Here is a 22893-nt window from a genome sequence, read left to right as displayed (position 1 = left end):
AGCCAAAATCCAAAAATTACAACTTGTAAAGAAAAATTGACCAGTCAGTAAGGCACATGTCAAATTGATACCACTTTGACCAGTTGATTTTTTCTTCGATAATTAAAAAACTATATTTATAATTGGTCAACCACATTCTCATTCATGATTCATATTAAAAATACTATATCTTATGATTTGACTTTCGTTAAACTTCAACGTATAAATAGTCTCGTATCTTCAGATTCAAACATAAACAACACTCAAAAGTTTCTTCTTCGCATCGATCATACAAAAAATGGATTACAGAGACGCCGGTGAAACTCAGTCAAAGTACAAAGGAATCCGTCGTCGGAAATGGGGCAAATGGGTATCGGAGATTCGAGTTCCGGGAACTCGTGATCGTCTCTGGTTAGGTTCATTCTCAACCGCCGAAGGCGCCGCCGTAGCACACGACGTTGCTTTCTTCTGTTTACACCAACCTGATTCGTTAGAATCTCTCAATTTTCCTCATTTGCTTAATCCTTCAATCGTTTCCAAAACTTCGCCGAGGTCTATCCAGCAAGCTGCTTCTAATGCCGGAATGGCCATCGACGCCGGGATCGTTCACAGTAACGGTGGTTTTGTGTCGGGAAATTCTGGGTGTGGTGATACGACGACGTATTGTGTGAATGGAGCTGTGGAAATGGAGCCGTTGAATATTTCAGTGTATGATTATCTGGACGGTCACGATCACGTTTGATCTTGTTTTGAGTAAGATTAGGTAGCACTAAAACAAGTGTTAGGTACCTAATCTTACTCAAAACAAGATTACGCACCACAAAACACAATCAAATGGTTGTGAATATACGTATAAGGTTTTGATTAATGTTTTAGTGAAGTTTGGTCCATTGTATACGAATCTATTAAAGAGGCCTCGCGCGAGATAATGTTTCGTGATTGAAGATTGAGTTTAAGTATTCAAACTATTTTTGTAAAATACAAACATGCTTCTGATCAGCTATTACATTATTGGGTGAAAGCATTTGTCATGATTGCGATGCTTTCGCCCAGTGAATGAGTTCCTCACAGTATTTTATAGATAAGTCACTGATTTCTCTCGAGTCTCATTGTAAAGTCTCTGTTTATTGAATGTGTTCTCCTCTTTAATCATTCCATCAGGATTGACCGCCAAATTGCTTCTGGAGATCAGTGAAGGATACGGTGGCTGAACCTCTTCGTTTGGCCTGCGGGTGAGACGAATGTTCTCTCCATCCTGTCATGTAAATTACCTACACAGGAATGTCAAACGATATACTTTAAGGCCTCACATGTTGTCAACTGCATGGATTGTAGCAAATCAACTTGAATAGTGAAGCTAGGTTGAGTTAGTTCTGAAATTCTATTGACAGACCTGAAAAGTAGCAGGTATAGTGCCGTCCTCTGTGGCAAACATGGAGTCATATATGGCTGCCGTGGCCAGAGCAGTTTCGCGATTCAAAATCTGTTTTTCAAGTCATTTTAGTTTAGCAAATGTATATAGTAGTCATAATTGTGAAAAATTCTGACACAAGAAGAAACCAGCCTTGTTTCTCTCGAGAAGAGCATTGGTTTCACCCATCGCACGAAGATGCTCTATAAGATCCATCGCTGAGTAGAAAGATATAAACGAAGAGGCAAGTCAAAAATAATTATTGGAGGATACACGTTTTCGCCAACGATGAAGTAGAAAAAAGTGGAACAGTTTACCACTCTTGTATTTGACTACATATTCATCAACGTCAACACCAGGAAGACTAAAACCCGCCCTGGTTAAGAGATTCCCTGCGTCCCTAACCTGAAAGAAAGAGAAGCCATTTTCTTTCACTATAAATCAGCCTTTTGGTTCTGTCATCTACAAACTGCAATTTCTGCTATTTTCAAGCTTTGAAAGAAAATTAAGTGAACTTGCTACGATATTCACACACACCTGTGCCAAAGGTGATAGCCGGGGACTAATACCTCCTTCTCGCTCCATGTGAGCCAAAGTGCATGCTATTCTCAACTCCCTTATAAATAAATTCAATTCATAAAGGCTCATAAGAAAAACGATATCAGATAGAGATTCAATATTGAGTCGAGATGAAAGACAGGACAAACTTTAAGGTTTCTCCGCCAAGAATTGCTGCTAAAAATAGGCCATCAGGCTTCAGCGCTAGTTTGCACTGCAGTTATCACAATCCAAAACCAACACATTATGAATATTTACTCAGAGGACAAACCAATTCACATACACCAACAAAGGCAAACAAAAAGGGAAAACCTGTATCATGGAACCAGGAAGATCATTTGTCCAATGAAGCCCCAACGAACTTATGATCAAATCAACCGAACTTCACATACAACATTTGACCATATGTTAGTAAGTATAGAACTCTAGTAAGTGGCGGCTAGGCGAAAAAAACGAATTTTACAATATAGTCCTTGTTACCTCTCTTTGACTGGCAGAAACTCTTCATCACCAACAAAATAAGATGTTTCAATGGAGTTATCGAGTGAATCCTCTTGAGCATCTCTACATGATTTAATCATGTCATATGAAGTATCCATCATGATAAGCTTCTCAATCCCACCTGTGCAACAAAATCATCATCATCAACATTCAAAATACAGATGGAAATAAATCTAAACCATGACTCTTGTCAAGAGAGAGATAACTAACCGCGACCACGTAGTAATCGCTTAACAGCACCAAGAGATCCTCCCAAACAAAATGCAGTGGGAAAACTCTTCTTACAATCCTAACAAAGAGCAAAAACAAGATTTACTAAATAGAGCTCTCTACTCTCTGAATGGCGATCATGCATCAAACAAAAGAGTACCTCTAAGCGGTCAAGTAGATTCTCTGCAACAGCGTCAACAAAAGAATCGTTTTTTTGGCGAGAAAGCCACGCCGCTCGATCACGCTTCAATCGAACACAGAAATTGTAAATCAGAGACAAGGAATTTGTAAACTGGGTTAACAAAAAAAAGAGAGGAAAATGTAGAGATGAATTCGAACACTACACATGTATTCGCTTGAGATCTCGATCAAAGATCTTGACTTTGGAGCTGTTCTGCTGAAGCTCACCGTCACCGCCATAACTACCTTCCGTAGAGAAGGAGAGAGAGGCGAGCAATGTATGAGATTTCTTCGTAGATTCTTCGGGTACTCTCCTAAGCATACCAATTCTTCCGTACAGTGAATTGATCCTCCGCATCTCTATCTTCACCGGGAAAACGTCGGACGGGGGTTCTGGGTTTGGTTTGAAGAAGAGACGGTAGATTTCTCTTTCTGGTCCTCTTTCATTTTGATCCCTAATGTTTATCTGTATTCCATAATTTCTCCCTTATTGTTTTTAATTTTACATTTTAACCCTATGTTGTCATCAGATTGTCAACTTTCTCTGGCAAGATGGTTAAGTAAGTACTTGCAACCAGAAACGCTATGGTATAGAAGCTGGTAAGCAATTCATATAACAGAGGACTCCAGACTCTTCGTAAAGTCCATTAAATGTTTACATGATTGATTAGTTCACCAAGGACAATGTGAACAAATATGGTGGATCGTTGCGAATTCGCTTTACAGTTAGTGGAATAAGTATATAACGCAAGTCAATTTTGTTTGCATTCTAGTTTTGTACACGCACGTCATGTAGTTGAGATGGCTACAAGAACAAGAGTTATTGCCACTCTCTTCCTCTTTGCATCGATTTAGATGTTCTCTTATCGTTTTTAGAAAATAGAAACCAGGAATAAGTTGCCACTCAAAACACTGGGAATAATGTACAAGCCAAAACCTTGAAGAGAACTTTGTAATAACAGATACACTTTAAATCTATGAGAAATGCACACAAGAGGTGAGTAAAGAGTGATACCGATGATTTCTGAATTTACATGATCACACACGAACATGTTCTTTGTCGTCCTACCTCCCATTCTTCATCTGATAATCCCATCTCACTGCAACCAAAATCAAGTTTGTTTCTTGTATGTCATTAACAAACCGAGGGAGGATCGCAAAGGAAAGGAAACAAAGCTAAAATGTCTCTGCAAAAACAAAGATGCGTAACAGATGTATTGAGTTTTCGCGGTTCTAAGCACATATGAAGTGAAACTCTGAATGAATTGAAGGATTTCCATTTTGAGGCATAGGAGCACAAGACTCACATTGAGGATCTTATTTGCATAAAACCATGGATCTAATTATGTAAGCTCAAGATTCACATTAAGGATCCTATTTGCATAATACAATGGATCTACTTAAACTAACTTATATTGGGATTTAAGCTGGTCAATAAGAGGTAAACACATCACATACCTCGGCTCAAATTCTCTAACTTGAGTGAGTTCACTACCACAAGCATCAGGCCACTGAACTTTCCGCCTTGCCATGTCACCAGTGAGATCGCTACCATCCACAGTCAACGTCTCGTATTCTTTTATATCCTCAAGAGACCGTGATTCCGCAACAGACGGCCTCTTCAAGCTACTCCTCAATGAGAGCTTGAAAGCTTCTTTGCTGCTGCCATTATCAGCTTCAGTTATTTGGTCTTTGCCCTTTTCAGAAACAACAACAACAGCAGACTCTGGTGATGATATTTCACGATGCTGCTGCACAGGTTCTACTTTAAGAGGAGATGGGGTCTCAAGTCCCGCGGAAGCGCCACCAAAACAACTGAAGGAAGCAGCGCAACCGCGGGAAACTCGGTTCTTGATAGAATCCAGCTGAAGAACAGGGTCAGCCTCTTGGTCAACCACCTGGTAGTGATTCCACGGCACAACTCTCATGGGCCTATCTCCGTCTTTATCACCAGAGAAAAGAAGGGTCAATCCCTTACTATACCCAGACGCAGACGCTGAGAATAAACCCCCTCCTTCTACTGCCAGTAACATTAGTTGGTCTATTCATCTGGCGTACATTGAAACCCTGACAATGTCCCCCTTCTTGCTCACCACCGAGCACCAAATATAGTATGGTTTTGACAGACTCAGATTCAAGAAACCTGAAGCTAACAAAGACAAATCAAACTACAATAGCTGAAAATTCACAGTTATAGCATTGACACATACAACATCTTACTTGCTAAATTGACTGAAACCACTCAAGTGAAAAAAATAGTTCAGATGATCTTCATACATGGATCACTTAAACTCAATCATGGAGGAGATCTAAAACGCTAAAAGAGAGAAAAAAAAAAAAAAAAATCGTAACAGAGATAGATAGTAGAAGGAAACGAAATGAGATTGGATCTGTAACTGTAAGTTTTATTAGATGTAGAATACTAGTGAATTGATAAAGAGAAGATCTATAAAGCCATTTTCGAATCATGAGCAAACAACTGAAGAAGAGTTTGAACATGCATAAGCTACTTCAAGCCACCGAAAGATTACGATCTCAATTCAAAGTTCGTCCTCGCTACTACTTTTTGATGGTTTTTCTCGGGAAAACTCGCTGGAAAAAAAAAAAAGTGAATCTACGGGAGGAAAATTCACCTGAGGGATCAGCTCGGGAAGAGAATCGATAGCTTTGGTCAGCGCCGGCGGTTGAGATCGTTACTTTTCTCTCGCGTATAGGCGATGAGAGAGAGAGAGAACAAGTGATGAAGAAGAAGTGAGAAAAAAATTGAAAATGATAATTAGTTTTGAATGGCAAAAAAAAAAATGATAATTAGTTTTAGTGTTTAAAGTTACTGATAGTGATTAAACTGATAACGATGTATTTGCACATGACAGCGACAGCCCCTTGTGCCACACTATCTGATTTCTCGATTATAAATTCTTTGTATGGAATTGAGGATTTTGTATTATTACTTTGTTTCAAGCAGATTTTAAGAGAATGTAACAAAAAGACTAGGAACAACATAGTTTTTGGATTCAATTATATATTGTAAAAGCTAAGACCGTCTTTTGATGAAACAACATTGCTTAAACTATCTCTTCTGCAAAAAACAATACAAAACAAAGCAAAGCCATTGAACCAAGCTCGTCGTGCAACACGAACCAACTCTTTTTTAACGCTTCTTAGAGACACCAACAGTCTTTCCACGGCGTCCGGTGGTTTTGGTGTGCTGTCCACGTACACGGAGACCCCAGTAGTGCCTCAGACCACGATGGTTCCTGTTTACATTAGAGTGATAACCACAGTCAGTACTAACAAAGTTCAATTGATTGCAGCCAGTATCAATATAAGAACAACAAGAGAGAAGAAACAAAGACTGCACCAGTTTCATTTTACTACAGATTGGGTTTTTGTTATCAGAAATGAGCATACCTTTTACTATTTCAAGTATACATGATCTAACACAAGAGTGTGTACTTATCTTTTACCATTATAGCTAGATTATAGTGGGCATATATATAAACTACAGAGGACTGTGTGTTAATTGTTACCTGATCTTCTTGAGACGCTCAAGATCATCTCTCAGCTTCATGTCCAGAGCGTTGGAAACAACTTGGGAGTATTTCCCATCCTTGTAATCCTTTTGCCTGTTCAAGAACCAGTCTGGGATCTTGAACTGACGAGGGTTCGCAACGATTGTCATGAGGTTGTCGATTTCTGCAGCACTTAGTTCTCCAGCCCTGAATATTACAGCAAAGGAAAAACATTAAAAACATGACAGTAAATCAACTTCTTCAAGAATTCCATTAACTTCTATCACATTTCTTAGAACACAAACCAGATCGAGCAGGTTCAATTCTAGTCACAGAGGTACTGAGATACAAGCTAGTAAACAAGGAAACAAACCTCTTGTTCATGTCAACATCAGCCTTCTTGCACACAATGTTGGCCAATCGCCTTCCAATACCCTTGATCGAGGTCAAGGCAAACATAATCTTTTGCTTCCCATCGACATTAGTGTTGAGCACACGCAAAATATGCTGAAACTCCTCGTTCGCAACTAGAGACTACATAAACGAGAGCAAAACTAGATCCGTCAGTCGCAAATCGTGAAAGGCTTAACAAATCAAATCCAATCCAAAACACCAGCAATGAAAACGAGCGATACACAAAATGAAGCAACGAGCAATTGGAGAAACAGATAATCATTCGAAGAAACAGAAGAGAGTTGAAGAACGATGATCGTACCATTTTTGGATGCCGAGAAAGATCGCGATACAAGGATTAAGCTCTTTCACAGACTCTGGAGGCGCCACCACAGCTTAACAAGGTCAGGTCTGTTATAAGCGGCGTAACTCCTTTAGGGTTTTCGAACCTAATATGAAGCTCTTCCAGTAAATTACTAATTTACCCTTAATAATATTTTAAAATCCCAATATTTTGTTTTTATGTTTTTTCTTTTGCTATATTAATAATTTTTGATGATTTCAAAATAAGTATATATGGAAATTTTCCATACAACTTGAAATAGAAACTACTATACATTACGGTTTAGAATCCACTGAGCAAGACAAAAAGGTTGTGCTACTTCGTCATTTAAAATGTACAAAGAAGAGGTTTGAGTTATATAAGACCCCGAGAGCGAGGGCAAATCCAACGCCGGTGGGAGTGATTGCGTCAGTCACTCATCATACATGCAACAAGCTATATATATATTCTTCTTGGTCTACGTCCAAATATTTTTTGTCTAGAGAACTAAAAATTACCAAAAACAAAAGCGCGGGCGCTAGTTATTGGGACAAGGATATAGTACAGCCGAGTTCTCGAGCTGCGGTGTCAAGAAACTGAGTAGGCATAGTTGTGGAGAGCAAGCTGTGAGCTTCCCAGTTCAAGCATTTTTGGATATCGGCTTTCCAGTCTATTGTGGCGGCGTTGAAGAACCGATAGGACGGGCTGTTCATTCCGTTCTTCTCTGTTGTTGGCAGTTTTGGAGTTACTTTGATGGGTATGGAGCTTTGGTTCATGATGTCACGTAGTACTGATATGCTTAAGGCACGTACGTGTGCACTTGGGTGTGAAAGGCACCGTACTGTTGCTGGTAGACGACACTGCATAGAAGCAAACAGATGTGAACAAGGTTAAGTACAGTCCAGATTCGATTGTCCACAATTGGATAAAGGTTAAGCACTTTGGTTACTGGACCAGACTTTTAAGCGAGAGTTGTATCAAAACCAAAGACCAACTTGGAACATGAAAATTTGGAAACATGGCGACTTATGCAAGCTAAGAGATGGTCTAGGAGCCTAAAGTTCCTTCCGCCCACAAATTGTTTCTAAGAGTGAGTTTAACTCCCAGTTTATTTAAGAGTTGGTTTGAACCTACTACTGATCATCTACAATCAACGCAGGAAACCATAGGCTCTGTTTGTATATGCTTACCTTCAATAGATTGGATAAACCGTCGACAACTGCTAGTCCAGATGGCCCCCAAGCTAGCACTGGCTGTATTGCTCTTGCCGTGGCTTCAAGTAGCTGCAAAAGTTTAAAATACAGTGGAGTCAGAAAACCGATTTTCACTCTAACCCGAGGAAAGGCATTGTAGAGCAATCTATAACAGTGCACTACCTCAAGTTGAGGTAATGTACAAGCTTCTCCATCAACAAGCATTCCATCAGTTGCCCGCAGAAGAAGATCTGATGCACTTGCCAGAATCACCAGTGACTCAGGCCTGTCATGATTGCGCATGAGTTCCACCAACACTTTGACTATCCGTTGGTTGATTTTCCACATTTTCTGACCTTCTTCATCATCTTTGGCGATCCAAGGCTGCAACTCCCTCTCAGCCTGTAAATAACACACGACCATTTCAGACTAGAGAGCACTAAAGTAAATCCTACATATAAGCCTGAAACAACACATCATTTTATAAAGATAATTTTTTCCTTATATATCCGTGGCATATTAAAACAAGTGTTGCACATAAATTCCCAGCTTAATTTGTTATAAATTCAAGAGAGATCGATCGAGTGAACCAAGCATTATATAACATTAACACAATCCAGAGGTTTTCCCCAATTTAATCTTTACACACGTGTGGCATTCCTGACAAATGAAATAAAAAGTCAGAGTAATTTGGACCTGAAGAACAACTGCTGCAGCTGCTTTTGCTGGCGTTGCAGATACAACATTGCATAGCGCATCAACAACCTGATATATGAAAAATATGATTAGTGAATGAAGTCGAGCCCCTTGAGAACTTGGATTAGTGAAGAACCAAAAGACTACCAAGGAAACTGTAAGCGAGCTGGGAAATAGAAATGCTGAGGTTTACCTGTCTCCATCCTTGTTGCGCAGAGGTGCTTTCTGCGGTGGGCTGGATTTCAGGAGCAGCAATCAGTTTGTGCCATAACAGTGAAACAACGGAGAAAGACAGCTCCGGTTTCTCTGCAAGCACTGACCTTAAAAGCTTTTGTGTACCACAATAGAACCCTGCGAGTCTATCAGCTGTGAGGAAATTCGCTAGATCAGAAGCATCCAAGAGGAAATCTTTGATACCCTTCTCTGAGGGTCTCCCTGAGCCTTCACCTGAATGTCTAGCATACTTATGGTTTCCTCTAGGATTCATTTCAGTCCTTGAGGCGGATGTCACCGCTGTATCAAAGCGTGTGGTGCTTGCACATGTGTTCTGTTGTTTCCAGTTTAAACAGGTCAGAGAATCCTTCTGAACTGGTGTATTCTTGAGGTAGGCTTCTAAGGGTTCAGCTTTGTCAACAATGGATGCAACAACTTTGCTGTGAACATCAATGAGGTTATACAATGATGATGCTCTTTTATGAATTTCCTTGTCCCACTTACATCTCATCAACCCAGACAACGCATGCGTCAAGGCCTTTGAACGTCTGAACAGTTCGGAAATATGAGCTGCAACCATGGCCGCAGCAACTATCTCACTAGAACTGTAACTCCATGGAGTCCCCACAGAAGATGGTTTTAATGAAAAGAGTGCCTCTAGAATTGCCAAAATTCGGCGTGTATGATTAATTGCCGAGTCAACCCCAGCTCCATACTCGTTAGATGACCCATTTATCTTTACAGGCTTTGTAATAGTTCGAGCCACGGCAGAATTGGAAAAGCTCCCCCCTCCAGAGATCATAGGATACAGCTGAACCTCACAGGCAAGAGCACAAACAGCAGCAAGAACGTATGAATCAAATGCTGCAACAGGTCCCTGTCCCTTAACATTCCTACTTTTACGGTTAGCAGTTTGATTGTCAGATACAGGTTGATTCGCCTCAACATTTTCGGTAGTGATAGCATATTCACTTCTCGGTCTCTTGCTACCACTAGACTGTGCTTCATGGCTAACACATACAGTCAAAACAACAAAAAGTAGGCGTGAAGCTAATTCCACACCAGCGCATGATTCTAAAAAGAGAGCATGGACCATAGCACGAAGCTCAGCCATAACAAGATTTTTGGTCGCTGATCTTGTGGTAAAACTCGATCTAGCTTTTCTGGTATGTTCCCTGGATGATTCAGGCGGAAAGGTTCTACTGAGTATTGTTTCCACTGTGGCAACAAATATTTTCATCAAGCATGCTTCTGAAGGACTCCCCCGTGGAAGATATTCAAGTACTTTGAGGAGTGGAATGTATAGATTCCATGACAAGATAGGAGGTTGCAGTGGGGTAGCAACTATAATTTCGGGAAGATCAACCGCTGAAGAATTTAGAGGGATCAATCCATAAGCAGCTTCCCATATAGTGCAAATTCTCCATTCAACTTCAGGACCATGAGCACAAAGCATTGACGCAATTCCTTGGGCAGTGGCTTCAATGGTTGCTTCTGCTGCAGGAACTTCTATCTGTTGAAAAATTCAGACTTGTGGAATTAGTCAGTTTCAATATAATTTTCTAGCAGAATGCCAATCGCATATCAAAGATAAGTTGGTGGAACAGCAAAAAAATAAATAAAGAGGAACCATGCCTGTTTCCTGTAATTTGAACTGTAGCCACCAATAGGCGCGTGCTGAATTTCTACTCCCTCAACTTGACTTAGCGGAGGAAAAAGCAGTGCTGGCTGTGAGAGTATGCGGAAAAGCAAAGCGGCTGCAGCATCAGCAGCAACACCTGCCCTCATAGACATAGCAATTCCTATTGCCCGCAAGAAGTGCAAATGCATCCAGTTCCTGGGTAGCTACACCAAGAAAGAGAGGGTGATCAATGCTGATTTTTTTGATGACATATCAAAGCTGACTTTTTTTTTTAGGAGCCAATGCTATCGACCGATGAAATTTGACAGGCTCCCACATATTGTAAGCCAACAAATCTCATTGTGTGGAAGAAGGGACACTATTAGCTTTCTGGAGAGTATTTAAAGGATTCATATGACGCTTACCCTTACACCAGATGCATAATCTTCAGCAGCTCGAAGGAGTTCTACAAGCTGTACAGCAGCATCAAGTGCATCTGGAGCCCACGACGGTGGTGCTTCTAAGAGTCCAAGAAGAAGTCTCTGAGTAGCACTTGGAGTTGCAATGGCATAATATCTGACAGTAAATCGGGAAAGTGAGAAACAATTCTGAATTAGGAACTCGAGGAAGCACAACCTTAAAACTAGTAACAGATTACTACTAATTAACCCCAATCGAAAGGGTAATCTCAGAAACAATACCTATGAAACAAACGTGCATATGGTTCAAGAGCTGGAAGGCCAGCAACTAGATGCTCATCTAAGGATGTCGTTGGGGGAGGAAGAAGAAGTGCAGGGACAGCAACCGCTGTAAGCGTAGCAGTCTCATATCGAGCAACTTCATCATCACAAACACTCAGTATGACACCAGCTCCATTAGCAACTGCCCATCTTGGCGTCGAAGGCATCAGTTGAGGATGTTTACCAGATCCTCGAGAAGCTGCCATAGAAGGACAACGTGAGAGTTAAAATAAGTAACTAAAAACGCATTCTATAGCCACAGATCCCACAGATGAGGGATACACATATATGAACGAAATGAAAGAACAACTCTACTGAACTCACCAATGGTTGGCGGCTTGAGCTCTCCAGCAGCATATTTACCCATTACACCACTACACCTGTAAATATAAGCAACAGTTTTAGTTGTAAGTAAGCTTAAGCCCACTACAGAGCCTCAATACAGAGTCCTCAGCAGAGACCAAAATAAAAGAACGAGGCCAGCGTATAGAAGCAACAGTAACACAGTCTACTTACCATCGGAAATAGTCACTTCTTATACCCAGGGGAGCGGCAAGTAGTATATCACTGATCCATGGAGACAAAGGCCTTAAAGGTTTCCTTTCATGCTGTGTTGGTGATAAAGCCTTAGGCTCTGAAGTCGGAGAACCACTTGTTGTAGCTTTGCTGAAACAATTTCTCTCTGTTTCTCCATTTTGTTGCTCAGTCTTATATATGGGACGATTGTAATGAGTCAAAATGCGAAGGATTTCTCCGCATGCCAAAGCCCATTGCTCCGAATAGTCATTCTGCTAGGATTGTGAACATGTCAGCATAAAATGATATAGCAACTCAACACCAAATCAGCAAGTCATGAAAGATAATCTTAGCTGTACTAGACAGCTAGAACTGTTGAGAAACTATTTACCTCACTACTTGGGCAAACTAAAGATATGAAAGAGGCAAACGGATGAGCTTCCTTGCTGTACACCAACGAGCCATCAATAAGACATGAAATGATTGGAAGAATGACTGCATGACCATGCTCGGGATGATGGAGGACAAACATCGCTGTTCATCATCAAAGCGAAAGTCAGATGAACATTCACAAAAAGGAATTGCTGGATATAGCTGTGCATAAATGTTGATAGAGAAGCTCATACCCAGCACATCGTCCAAAAGCCGCTTCTCAGTTGATGGATACTGATGCCGGACCAACTGATACAGATAATTATACATGAATAAAACAGCACTACTAAGAGAATACTATTATTATTTAGCCTCACACAACAAGTACCTCAGCAATGTCATCTGGGAATTGCTCTGATGTAAATTGACCAAAATATTCGACATAAGCAACGACTTGATCCTAGGGAAAAAAAACCGGAGAACACAATCAGTAATCAAACAAGGAAATGAGAATTGCCAATAATTGTTGGTGTATCAAAATCACAACGGCCAGTTTCAATCTTATAGCTCTAACCTTATGTTGTTGAGGATCTCGTGGGGGAGGCCATAACAAGGAAGAGAACTGCAGACCATCAATCCATCTCTCAGATGAAGAAGATGAACTAGCCATCCAGAAGAAGTAAAACCAGAAACCGAAACTAATCCCTCACTAGAATGATTGATTTACACAATCTAACTAACTAACACCTTTCTTCTACCAGTCGAGAATCAATACGTCGTCGCCGGCAAGAACAAACTCTATACACATCACCCAGATTTAACTCCTTTTATACTACCAACACACTGTACACTAAATCGAAGCTGAATTAAAACGCTATGTCTTTGTTATTCGCTCCTTCCTGTTACAATTCAGAAGAACAAAATCTCAATCAGTGATAACAAAAAAAAAAATGAAATCTAAGCTGAGAAAAAAAAAATGCAAGTAGAAACAGTGACGAAAACCAACACACACAACACAAAACTGGAGAAATTAAGCAAATCAAGGAGAATCAATCAACAAAAAATTCACCAAACACCAAATGATTCGGTAAAAAAACTCATCTGACAAATCAATCAAGCAAAAACCACGGAAAAAATAAATCATAATAAAAGAAAGACCTAAGATTGTTGATTATCATCACCTAGTCTTGCTGTTCTTTTAGCTTTGAGGATATTTTTTTGAGAGATGGAAGAAAATCGGAGAAAAAAGAAGAAGAATATCAAAAAAGGATTCTGAAGCAATACATACACACAAGAGAGATTGTGGTGGCTTTGGCCTTTGGAGAGAGAGAGAAAGAGATTTGGAGGCTTCTCCACTCGGTTTAAGATTTCCCGTCCGCTTACGTGTCATCGATATTCCCTAGCCTTGCCACGACCTTTATGCTCCATTACCATATGACCATCATCATCATCCTCACATATATGTTATGGTTAAAATTTTATCATATTTTTCTTAATTTTTAAACAATTCATATATGGTTTATCACTCAATGAAAACAATTCTACTTTTAAAAATAGTTTAGTAGTTTGTTGTTTTTGAATTTTAGTCGAATCAAATTCTTGTGTTAACCATACATACTATAATTACAATTTTATCATATTTGTCTTTATTTTTTAAGCATCTAATACTCCCTCCATTTCTTTATATAAGATTTTTTTTTTTTACTAAAACACACAAAAATTGAAAAACTATTATTTAATGCATCATGAAATTAATTCAACAATTTTATACTATATTCAAATTGTCTAGCAACTTGGAAAAGTCAAATATAATGAAACAAACAAAATTTCCTAAAAAGAAACAGAAGAAGTATATATGATTCATCACTCAGTCATAAGAATTCTAATTTTTAAAATAGTCTAGTAGTTTGTTTTAGTGTTGTTTTTGGATTACAATTCGAATTCAAATTACCAACAAATATATTTACCAATTTAAGTAATTAGTTTTTAATCCTAATAATATATTTTGTAAACTCAGATTTACTCCAAAATTCTGTCTAAATCTCCTTAAACATGAAATCATATCAAAAATTCATAGTAGTTGTTTTTAAATAAAACTCTAGATTCACAGTATGGCAAATATTGGTAAAGAATTTGCAGAAGTAATCAGAGAGATTATTTATTTAAAAGTTTTGTGGTCATGATTGTATTTTACTATATCAACCTCTCATGTGATTGCCTAATTAGTTAATACTTTCACAAACAAAAACTAGTGACATATGTCCACAGATATTTTGAGAGAAGCTAAGTTCAGATACTACGAGTTGTTACGTACACCCTCGAATTCTCCACCGTTGATTCAGTCCCACTCCACAATTTCCTTTATAAGATTTCGGGCAGCTTGCCCAGAACAGTTTGGAGCCGTTTGATCAACGGGCAGCTTTTGAGGAACAGCCCGTTGAGAAATATCTAAATGGGCCTCACACTTGCTTTAAGATATTTTTAAATCTTCCCACTTGTCTACATGAACGTCTACATAAACAAGTAGAACATAAATATGATGACGTGTACCAACCAGAGTGGAGCAAGAGATCTGTGGACGTTGATCTCTCGCCTACCAAGAGACGTGGCACAATAAGATGCGAGCAATATATTGTAATGCTCTCCATACGATTCTTGATTGTGTGGTCCACTTCTGTCTGGATGGCGGCTCTTGTCTGAATAATATGGTAACATAACTGGGCTTTGGTCATGTACCATGTAATGTGATGGGCTCAAAGTCTCAAACCATACGTGCAGTTATGTAACTGGGCTAAAAAATAATTGTAATTTAAGAGAAAACAATCTATTTTTCACTGTGATTGCTTGTAAAACAAATATATTTTTTTATGTCAAATTGTAATTTTGAGGATAATTTACTAATTAGATACTAATCAAGACGTTAAATTGTTACATTGATGTATCATGCTGATCATAGTAAACGCGTTTTGCAATTAGCTTAAATTTAGGTTTATGATTTACCATTAACAAAAAAAAAAAAACCATTTAGTTTTCTAATAAAGCTACTTTGCCTACTTTTTTGTTGTGAATTAAGATATCATTTTATTAGCAATCTTTTATTAAAGTAATACTATAGTGGAGAAAATTTTATAAAATTCTAAAACTTTTTGAAAAGTCGCATTCACAAATTGTAGACATTTCGGTAGATATATTATATGTTTAAGTTATAGTCCAATGAATTGATTCTTTTGTGGTTTAGCAAGCGAGATATTCATTACCCCTTTCATTGTCAATACAACCTTTGAAAATGCTATTATTTTTCTTCAAGTATTACTCTATTATAAATTTATATACCTTTTTTTTTTTTGACATTATACAATATACTTTTTTGACAAAAGAGCCGTGACATCAATCAATTTATAGACAAAAAATATAATCGAATATCTTTGCAACGCGGGATTTAGAAAATCCTCAAACCAAATTAAGCTCAAAATTTGATTTATTCATTATATTATACTTTAAATTTAAAAATCTTTAACGATCATATCTAAATTTAGTAAATAAGATATGTTGGTTTAGTGTGTCATCCGTCATAGTTTAGATGTGGTATTTACATAAAATAATCCCTAACCTATCATAATTCCATTTTTATCTCAACTCAAGATAGATGTAAAAACCTAAATCCTAAAATTTTGTCAAATATTTACTATGTTAGTATATTCTTAATTACGTCAAAGAGAAAAAAGAAAGTGAATGGAACAATCTAGAATCGAACAATGAATGGAAACATTAGCAAGTTCATTTAAAAAATATGCAAAAGGTGAGTGAAGTCAACAAATGATGAGGCAAAGGGTCGGCTAGTATAGCTCCAATGAGAAGGGTCAGAGTCAGACACATTGTGGACGGTGACACGTATCAACCCCACTCACTCTCTTCTTTATTCAATCATTTTTTTAAATCTTCTTATAAAGTATGGTCAGAACTCAGCTGATATATAGTTTAGTAATTGTATTTAGATTCTTGTTGTGACTGAAAGTATATTCGATCAACATAAACCATTCAAATTAACGTCATATCAAACATTTATTATGAAATACAATCATTGAATTGCTTGCTTCCAATTATAAAAACATAAAGAGTCTCTTATATTCAACCCCTCAAAAAAAAAAGAAAAAAAAAAAAGAAGTCTTGTGTGCATATAATTGATATCAACTACATATTGAATACAAACCACAAAGTTTGAGTATGACACATTCGAATAATTTCATAATAGAAGGCTTGTACTGTACTCCTACCATAATAGAAGGATTGTCCCATGCTGCTGACCAATGACCATGACTACCGAACAACTTAAATTTCAAGTAGAGTTGGATATTTGGGGATTGGGAAATGCAGTTGAGTTTTTTTGTTTTCTTTCAATAGATACATATAGGACCTGAAAATTCATGTCTCAAAGAAGAAAATAAGTCATATATTTCTTTTCTCGTCAATAACAGCACTACGTGGACTTAACCAGGGTGGTCTTGCACCGACAACTCTATCACAAATCACTACGCCGCCGTCCTGGCCATACCACCCACACATGTGAGAGAAAGTTGATGTCATGCTAAGACACTAGCAAAATCCTCACTCATGGATATCATGATCATTAGACATGTCAATTAGGGCCAAAGCCCGCGGGCTAGTCCGGTCCAGCCCTGAAAAACAGCGGGTTCGGACTTCAAAATATATGTAAAAAAAAAACGGGTCTTTCGGGCTAAAGGGTTTTTTGGGCTTAGCCCGGCCGGGTTCGGGCTAGCTCGAAAAGACCTTTAAAAAATATTTTGATCCTTTTTTGTTAATTTCGTTTAATTGTAAGATTTGTTGTAAAAATTTTTTTGATAGAGTTGAAAACCATGAACTTAGTTTTTTTTTGTTGTGTATTACTATAAATCGAAAAAGCAAATATTAGCTCTACTACCTAATTTGAATTATTTTGATTTTATATTTTATTTAGTATAAGTTTAAACAATTTATTTGGATTATTTACTTGATTTTAATTCTTTTTTTAAAAAACTAAATTAGCGTTAGTGGTTATTTAAATTTTGATTGACTAGTTTCATATATAGATTTTTTAAGAGATATTAGAAATTATAAGTTTGTTTTTTTTTGTCGGAAGAAAAGCCCAAAAAAGCTCTGTAGCCCTGTTAGGGCCGGGCCGGGCTTTAAAATATAGGTTCGAAATTTTTACGGACCGGGCCGGACTCAAATATGTACGGGTTTTGCGGGCTTCGGGCCGGGCCGGGCCGGGCCGGACTAGCCCGATTGACATGCCTAATGATCATGTTGATTTGTCCGACAATGTAATTTTTTTGTTTAAGGATCAATTTGGGATTTTCCGTATTATAACATATATATAATTTTCAGGCAGAATATTTTGGAGGTTGGAAATTGAGGTATAGAGTACAGTTAGGAATTCCAACAATGTAGAAGAAAAAGTCTATTCAGATTTCTGAAAAAGACTAATAATCAGCTAATCGCAGATTATTAAGAAATCATCATCGTCCAGAAATAAACACAATAAACTAAGTGAAAAACACAAAAACCATAAACTAAGTTAAAAAAACTGCTAAAGAGTAAAGAAAGACTTAAAACCAAAAAAAAAAAAAAAAAAAAAGGAGTTCAAATCAAAACTAGAAAAAAACAAAGTTCAGGTGGTAGAGAAACCAAGCTCATGATCAGGTGGATCAACAGATAGCCTGAGAACATCCAAAGCCTCAGATACTTTAGACTTGAGTGCCTCTGGTGACTCCATCAAGTGCAGGATCTCGGCTTGATCCATCTCCAACAACATTCCTGTGACTTTAGCCACGTGAAGTGGTTCGTGCCTTTCCACAAGTGGGTAAAGTTGCTCTCCAAGCATCTGTACCCAACCAATTAGTTTTAATAAAAATCAGTAAACAAATAAATATGCCACTAGGTACACAAAAAAACAAAACTAAAATAAATAAATATGCCAATCTTTATTAACTATTTATGTGATTTTAACTTATATTTAATTATTATAAGACCATAATTCTTTCAAACATTTAATGTTAAGAAACAAAATTCACCAAAAACATTTTCAGCTTTTCGAAAAATATTTTGTAAATTAAAGTCCAGATGTTTTGCCCAAAAAAAAAAAAAAAAAAAAAAAGTCCAGATGTCTTTGCGTTTGGTTTTTGCATTAACAATTGACAGAACATGTTTATAAGAGGTTTAAAGTTATGGGTTTATTATTCAAAAGATATACACCAAATGTAAAAGCAAACGCAAATAAACAATTGTTTAGCTGAGATGGAAAGAAAAATGACAAACCCGAGTGCGATCAGCTGGACTAGCAGAAGCTAAAGAAGAAGTGAGCTTAGATATTGGAAGGAGAGGAGCTTTCTGGTGAGAAATTGAAGAAGCATCTATTGGCAAAGGCATGATTGGAGGCAAGATTCCTTGCGGAACACTCGAATCCATTCCGTTCCTCCCGTTACCCGCACCGTTCATATATCTCATTCCCGGGGTCGGGTTACGGTTCATAAGCTGTCAATCCAATCCAATTCAGTTTCATGATTGTTGAAAACTATTAAACAAACTCAGTTTAGTTAACATACTTGTTGTTGTTGGATGTGGTGTTGCATGTTAGTAGCACCACGCCTGAATCCCATACGAGGACCGGTTTGAGGTTGTCTCTGAAGAGGATAAGGCATGACGAAGTTGCCCGGGCCAGAACCTGGACGCATCCCGGGCATGAACTGAGGCTGGAATCCATATCCAATGGGCTGGGACGGGACCAGACTTGCTCCGTTCTGGCCTACGTACATGTGCTGGGGTGGACCCGACATTGGTCCACCTGGCGGGTGATGGAACCCCGACATTGGCCCTGGTGCTCTTATCTGTGAAAATAGCGCCTGAAAATAGCAAACGTATATACTTAGTCACAACACAACTATAACAAACCCATTTTTTTTTTAATATGTAAAGAGATTTAACAAACTTGTAAGTGTGCTCGTCTATCTTCTTTGCGCTGCGCAAGAGCTATGTATAGTGGTTTCTTTCCTATCATCTTCCCATTCATTTCACTCAGCTGCATTGTCATATATAATAATCTCTCATATATCAAAAGAGACGAACGATAACAGAAAAATATATTACAATTTTAGAAACTCACTGCTCTTAAAGCTTCTTCAGGATTAGAATAAGCAACAAAACCAAATCCTCTGCTCAATCCTTGTGGATTAAGCATAACCTACATTTAGTTAAAGGATTATGTCAAGGAAAACCATCAACAACCTATATTTATTAATGTATGTATGACTTTTTATTATTACCTTGGAAGATGTTACATTTCCATATTCAGAGAACATCTCCTTGAGTTTCTCATCATCGACGCTATCATCAAGATTCTTCAAATACAGATTCGCTCCTTGAGATTTCTCAAACCGGTTTATCCTCTCCTGCTCAAACTTCCTTCTTAACTCTTCTTCTCTCTCAGACTTCTTCTGAGCCCTCCCAACGTACAACACATCATCCCCTAAGCTAATTCCATTCATCTTCTCAACCGCGGAAGCCGCTGCTTCAGTACACTCAAAGTTCACAAACCCAAAACACCTCGAGTTCCCGCTCTGGTCCCTCATTACAACCGCGCTCGATATCACTCCAAATTTACCAAACGTTTTTCGTAGCTCGTCCTCACCAATCTCCTTGGGGAGATTCTTGACGTACACATTAGTGAAACGCGGTGTAGGGGTGTTTTCATCACGAGCACGTTCTTGACGTCTGATGAAGTGTCCCACAAAGACTTGCTTGTCGTTCATTAGCATCCCGTTTAGCTTGTCAATTGCAGCTTGAGCCGATTCCTCCTTCTCAAACTGGACAAATCCATACCCCTTGGACCGGCCAGTCACGTCCATTGCAACTTTGCATGAGAGGATGGTTCCAAAACTTGAAAACGTCTCGAACAATGCCTTGTTGTCGATTGAAGCATCAAGGTTTTTGATGAAAATGTTTCCTTTGCCGCTCAATCGTGTGCTCGGATCACGGTTCGAGAGCATGATCCGAATGGGCCTTTCAAAGAGGGGAGTGTAGTTCAAAGCCTCCATTGCTCGGTAAGCTGCAAAAATATAAATCACGTTAAACATATCTATATAAATCGATAAGCAAATAAGATCATCTATGAAATTTATAAATGCACAAATATGTATAGTTTCTACGATGTGATGGGTATTGGAAGAGAGAATTTTCAAACAAATTAATCACGTTTTGATTAATCACGTTTTGAACTGATGCATAATTCTATAAATATTGTAGCTTCGATATTCAATCGATATATATCAATGTAGCAGAAACATTGTATATGTTAATTTCTAGACAAATAATAGCATCTAAGATGATTCACAAAAACATGATACTTATCATAATTAATTACCAGGACTAATAAAAAAAACGAGACTGAAACAAAGCAAATCATAGTGTTTCTCTTTATTGTTATGAATTCACGATAATATATTTACGTTTTCAAGATATGAACCCTAACTTGCAATTCAAGCAAAATAGAATTGTACTTACCATCATTAGGGTTACTGAAATTGATGTAGGCATATCCCAAGGATCGACGATTCTGGTCACGACAAACTCTTACCGAAACAACATTAGCGACATGCTTGAACAAATCGAACAGATGCGCTTCAGTCACTTTTGGGTCCAAATCTCCCGCATAGAGCGACGAGTTGGGATGTGTTTGATCGGCAACCGCTGCCGGAGATGGAGCAGGTATCGAAACCGGAACCTGAACCGAAGTCTGAGCCGTCGGACTCGGAATTTGATCAACCATTGTTGCCGGTGCGACACCCGTCGCAACCGCCGCCGCCATGATTATGAGTTTACTTTTTACAAGACGATTTGTTATTTCGTCTCGTGAAAGGAAACAAAATCACTGATTCTAAAAAAACAAAGATTCGATGATTTGTTTCTCTAAGGGTTTTAAGTGAGAAAGAGATTTTATGTAAACACCATAACTCGAGGATTTGTTTCTTCAAAATTTTTGATTTTATTTATTTTTTAGGAATTTTATTCTTATTTAGATTTTTTTTTCCTTTTTTAGTTTCCTCCAATTACCGAGAGGAGTGAAGAGGGATAAAATTGAATTAGTGTGAAGAGTGTGTATGCATATTTATACATAACCAGCAAGCCTATAAATCCGAACAATTAACGATTTAATATAAAACACACATGTCACTTGATTTTTACTATTAATAACTACTAATTCGTGTGTTTTATGCATCTTTGATAATAAGAACTGGTCGCAGTTTTGAATTATGTTTACCTTTATTTTCGCTTATGTTTTTTACAGAGATTTAATTTTAGTTCCACACATCAAAAATGTACTAATTGTGTTTTTTTTTATATACCGAAAGCAACATTAAATTTATTGATTCATAAGAAATACATGCTTTTCAAGGCTACTAGGCACACAAATCCTAATTATTTTCTAATAATATAATCAATTAGAGGTCTTACGAGCTGATTATAATTTATAAATAAAATCCAATAAATTCATTTAACATTTATTTAGGATTGTGATTTTTATGTTTTTGATTGGAGTAAAAGACGAACACCTAATTTTTGGGAGCAGAACTTGAGACTATTGATTTGGTCATGGCTATCAATCTACATTGCTATTTATAGAAACATGAAACTATTTTTAAACTCTTTTGACCAGATATTGGATTGATGAAAAAGAAAAAAAAGACCAGATTTTGGATTATGATAAATAAATTGGTGATTTCTAGTTTACTTTAGATTAAATCAATTATTGTTTATGATGTAGATAGTTTAATAATACTACGAAATAACCTGTTAAAAATCATGGATAATGGAATCTTTTTCTTTCTCTAGATTACAAACTCCTTTTAAATATCCGTACACATATATGAATTCAAGATTTTTATTAGTCTAGATTGGCGTAAAAAATGGGCATCTATGTATTTTTAGGAGTCGAGATTGCGAGTTTGCGACTCTTGATTTTGTCATAGCTACTAAAATCTATCTACATTACTATAATAAACAGCGATATGAAACTATTTTGGATTCTTTGGCCGGATCATATGGAGCGGATTACAACACACCATATTGAGTTCTTCAAAGATCTTGACTAAACGAGAATTTACTATGTTTTTTATATATAAAAATTCTCTATTTTCATTGTATATCATTATTACTAGCATGTAATTTTTTAATTTAAATATAAAAATGATGATGATTGGTATGTTAAATGATGGAGTAACAAAATAATACAGTAGTGTGTAAAACACATCCGTTGATTTATGAAGATTGTAATTGTGCATCCAATCTAGGTACATCAGTTCTTTTTTTAGACAAAACTAAATTATGTCATCAAATAGCCCAAAAAGTCTCATTCCACAAGTTTTTAAAGTCATGACCCAAAAAGTTGATTACATAAGTAATTATTTGATAATAATTACCCAA

At 37.5% G+C, this 22893-nt stretch overlaps 6 protein-coding genes across 10 annotated transcripts; 1 reads left to right on the top strand and 5 right to left on the bottom strand.

Annotated features, from left to right (window-relative positions):
* The first annotated feature begins 202 nt into the window (after positions 1 to 202).
* LOC9326598 (ethylene-responsive transcription factor ERF019) lies at positions 203 to 935 on the top strand. The gene has a single exon (XM_002893203.2). The coding sequence runs from the start codon at positions 278 to 280 to the stop codon at positions 719 to 721; it is 444 nt and encodes a 147-aa protein (XP_002893249.1). The 5' UTR covers positions 203 to 277; the 3' UTR covers positions 722 to 935.
* Positions 902 to 3499, bottom strand: LOC9326597 (putative methyltransferase At1g22800). 2 transcript variants are annotated; one of them, XM_002890489.2, is made up of 11 exons: positions 3006 to 3499; positions 2820 to 2903; positions 2660 to 2738; positions 2429 to 2570; positions 2261 to 2330; positions 2098 to 2162; positions 1928 to 2006; positions 1708 to 1795; positions 1544 to 1608; positions 1373 to 1462; positions 902 to 1250 (listed from the first exon to the last, which is right to left on the bottom strand). In XM_002890489.2, the coding sequence occupies exons 1-11, from the start codon at positions 3195 to 3197 to the stop codon at positions 1137 to 1139; spliced, it is 1068 nt and encodes a 355-aa protein (XP_002890535.1). In that variant the 5' UTR covers positions 3198 to 3499; the 3' UTR covers positions 902 to 1136. The 2 variants fall into 2 exon arrangements, with proteins under 2 accessions (XP_002890535.1, XP_020868856.1); XM_021013197.1 differs by having other exon boundaries at positions 916 to 1250; positions 2999 to 3176.
* An 83-nt stretch (positions 3500 to 3582) lies between these two features.
* On the bottom strand, positions 3583 to 5612 carry LOC9326596. Of its 2 annotated transcripts, none has more exons than XM_021013198.1 (3): positions 5473 to 5612; positions 4298 to 4988; positions 3583 to 3939 (listed from the first exon to the last, which is right to left on the bottom strand). In XM_021013198.1, the coding sequence occupies exons 2-3, from the start codon at positions 4870 to 4872 to the stop codon at positions 3870 to 3872; spliced, it is 645 nt and encodes a 214-aa protein (XP_020868857.1). In that variant the 5' UTR covers positions 4873 to 4988; positions 5473 to 5612; the 3' UTR covers positions 3583 to 3869. The 2 variants fall into 2 exon arrangements, with proteins under 2 accessions (XP_020868857.1, XP_002890534.1); XM_002890488.2 differs by having other exon boundaries at positions 4298 to 4982; positions 5473 to 5563.
* Positions 5613 to 5830: 218 nt separating this feature from the next.
* On the bottom strand, positions 5831 to 7197 carry LOC9326595 (40S ribosomal protein S18). Its single transcript, XM_021013199.1, has 4 exons — positions 7067 to 7197; positions 6725 to 6885; positions 6370 to 6558; positions 5831 to 6096 (listed from the first exon to the last, which is right to left on the bottom strand). The coding sequence occupies exons 1-4, from the start codon at positions 7067 to 7069 to the stop codon at positions 5991 to 5993; spliced, it is 459 nt and encodes a 152-aa protein (XP_020868858.1). The 5' UTR covers positions 7070 to 7197; the 3' UTR covers positions 5831 to 5990.
* A 185-nt stretch (positions 7198 to 7382) lies between these two features.
* On the bottom strand, positions 7383 to 13832 carry LOC9329310 (protein GIGANTEA). 3 transcript variants are annotated; one of them, XM_021013195.1, is made up of 15 exons: positions 13576 to 13832; positions 12992 to 13316; positions 12806 to 12877; positions 12672 to 12726; positions 12437 to 12579; positions 12046 to 12317; positions 11854 to 11909; positions 11491 to 11728; positions 11215 to 11365; positions 10804 to 11013; positions 9149 to 10681; positions 8956 to 9024; positions 8443 to 8661; positions 8257 to 8349; positions 7383 to 7926 (listed from the first exon to the last, which is right to left on the bottom strand). In XM_021013195.1, the coding sequence occupies exons 2-15, from the start codon at positions 13085 to 13087 to the stop codon at positions 7609 to 7611; spliced, it is 3525 nt and encodes a 1174-aa protein (XP_020868854.1). In that variant the 5' UTR covers positions 13088 to 13316; positions 13576 to 13832; the 3' UTR covers positions 7383 to 7608. The 3 variants fall into 3 exon arrangements, with proteins under 3 accessions (XP_020868854.1, XP_002890532.1, XP_020868855.1); XM_002890486.2 differs by having other exon boundaries at positions 13599 to 13832; XM_021013196.1 differs by having other exon boundaries at positions 13706 to 13832.
* A 3963-nt stretch (positions 13833 to 17795) lies between these two features.
* Positions 17796 to 21844, bottom strand: LOC9326593 (polyadenylate-binding protein 3). Its single transcript, XM_002890485.2, has 7 exons — positions 20974 to 21844; positions 19737 to 20518; positions 19577 to 19654; positions 19403 to 19492; positions 19020 to 19316; positions 18733 to 18948; positions 17796 to 18298 (listed from the first exon to the last, which is right to left on the bottom strand). The coding sequence occupies exons 1-7, from the start codon at positions 21275 to 21277 to the stop codon at positions 18086 to 18088; spliced, it is 1980 nt and encodes a 659-aa protein (XP_002890531.1). The 5' UTR covers positions 21278 to 21844; the 3' UTR covers positions 17796 to 18085.
* Positions 21845 to 22893: the final 1049 nt, after the last annotated feature.

The sequence above is a fragment of the Arabidopsis lyrata genome, assembly GCF_000004255.2.
Source record: "Arabidopsis lyrata subsp. lyrata unplaced genomic scaffold ARALYscaffold_1, whole genome shotgun sequence".
NCBI lineage: Eukaryota > Viridiplantae > Streptophyta > Magnoliopsida > Brassicales > Brassicaceae > Arabidopsis > Arabidopsis lyrata.
The sequence above is the reverse complement of the archived record's forward strand: the minus strand, read 5'-3'. Positions and strand labels throughout refer to the sequence as shown.

What these genes read in the sequence shown, in the direction of transcription:
- LOC9326595 (XM_021013199.1), bottom strand. An exon ending in GATGTTGACATGAACAAGAG is followed by an intron (nt 6,559 to 6,724) that starts GTTTGTTTCCTT and finishes TGTAATATTCAG; the next exon opens with GGCTGGAGAACTAAGTGCTG. An exon ending in GAGCGTCTCAAGAAGATCAG is followed by an intron (nt 6,097 to 6,369) that starts GTAACAATTAAC and finishes TAATGTAAACAG; the next exon opens with GAACCATCGTGGTCTGAGGC.
- LOC9326596 (XM_021013198.1), bottom strand. Translation starts at nt 4,872, where the DNA reads ATGTTACTGGCAGTAGAAGGAGGGGGTTTATTCTCAGCGTCTGCGTCT. An exon ending in GTTAGAGAATTTGAGCCGAG is followed by an intron (nt 3,940 to 4,297) that starts GTATGTGATGTG and finishes TTTTGGTTGCAG; the next exon opens with TGAGATGGGATTATCAGATG.
- LOC9326597 (XM_002890489.2), bottom strand. Translation starts at nt 3,197, where the DNA reads ATGCGGAGGATCAATTCACTGTACGGAAGAATTGGTATGCTTAGGAGA. An exon ending in GAGATCTCAAGCGAATACAT is followed by an intron (nt 2,904 to 3,005) that starts GTGTAGTGTTCG and finishes GTTCGATTGAAG; the next exon opens with CGTGATCGAGCGGCGTGGCT. An exon ending in CTATACCTGCTACTTTTCAG is followed by an intron (nt 1,251 to 1,372) that starts GTCTGTCAATAG and finishes ATTCCTGTGTAG; the next exon opens with GTAATTTACATGACAGGATG.
- LOC9326593 (XM_002890485.2), bottom strand. Translation starts at nt 21,277, where the DNA reads ATGGCGGCGGCGGTTGCGACGGGTGTCGCACCGGCAACAATGGTTGAT. An exon ending in ATAGACGAGCACACTTACAA is followed by an intron (nt 19,317 to 19,402) that starts GTTTGTTAAATC and finishes TGCTATTTTCAG; the next exon opens with GCGCTATTTTCACAGATAAG. An exon ending in ACCACATCCAACAACAACAA is followed by an intron (nt 18,949 to 19,019) that starts GTATGTTAACTA and finishes TTGGATTGACAG; the next exon opens with CTTATGAACCGTAACCCGAC.
- LOC9329310 (XM_021013195.1), bottom strand. Translation starts at nt 13,087, where the DNA reads ATGGCTAGTTCATCTTCTTCATCTGAGAGATGGATTGATGGTCTGCAG. An exon ending in ATTATGCATCTGGTGTAAGG is followed by an intron (nt 11,014 to 11,214) that starts GTAAGCGTCATA and finishes TTCTTGGTGTAG; the next exon opens with CTACCCAGGAACTGGATGCA. An exon ending in CTGCAGCAGTTGTTCTTCAG is followed by an intron (nt 8,662 to 8,955) that starts GTCCAAATTACT and finishes TGTTATTTACAG; the next exon opens with GCTGAGAGGGAGTTGCAGCC.
- LOC9326598 (XM_002893203.2), top strand. Translation starts at nt 278, where the DNA reads ATGGATTACAGAGACGCCGGTGAAACTCAGTCAAAGTACAAAGGAATC.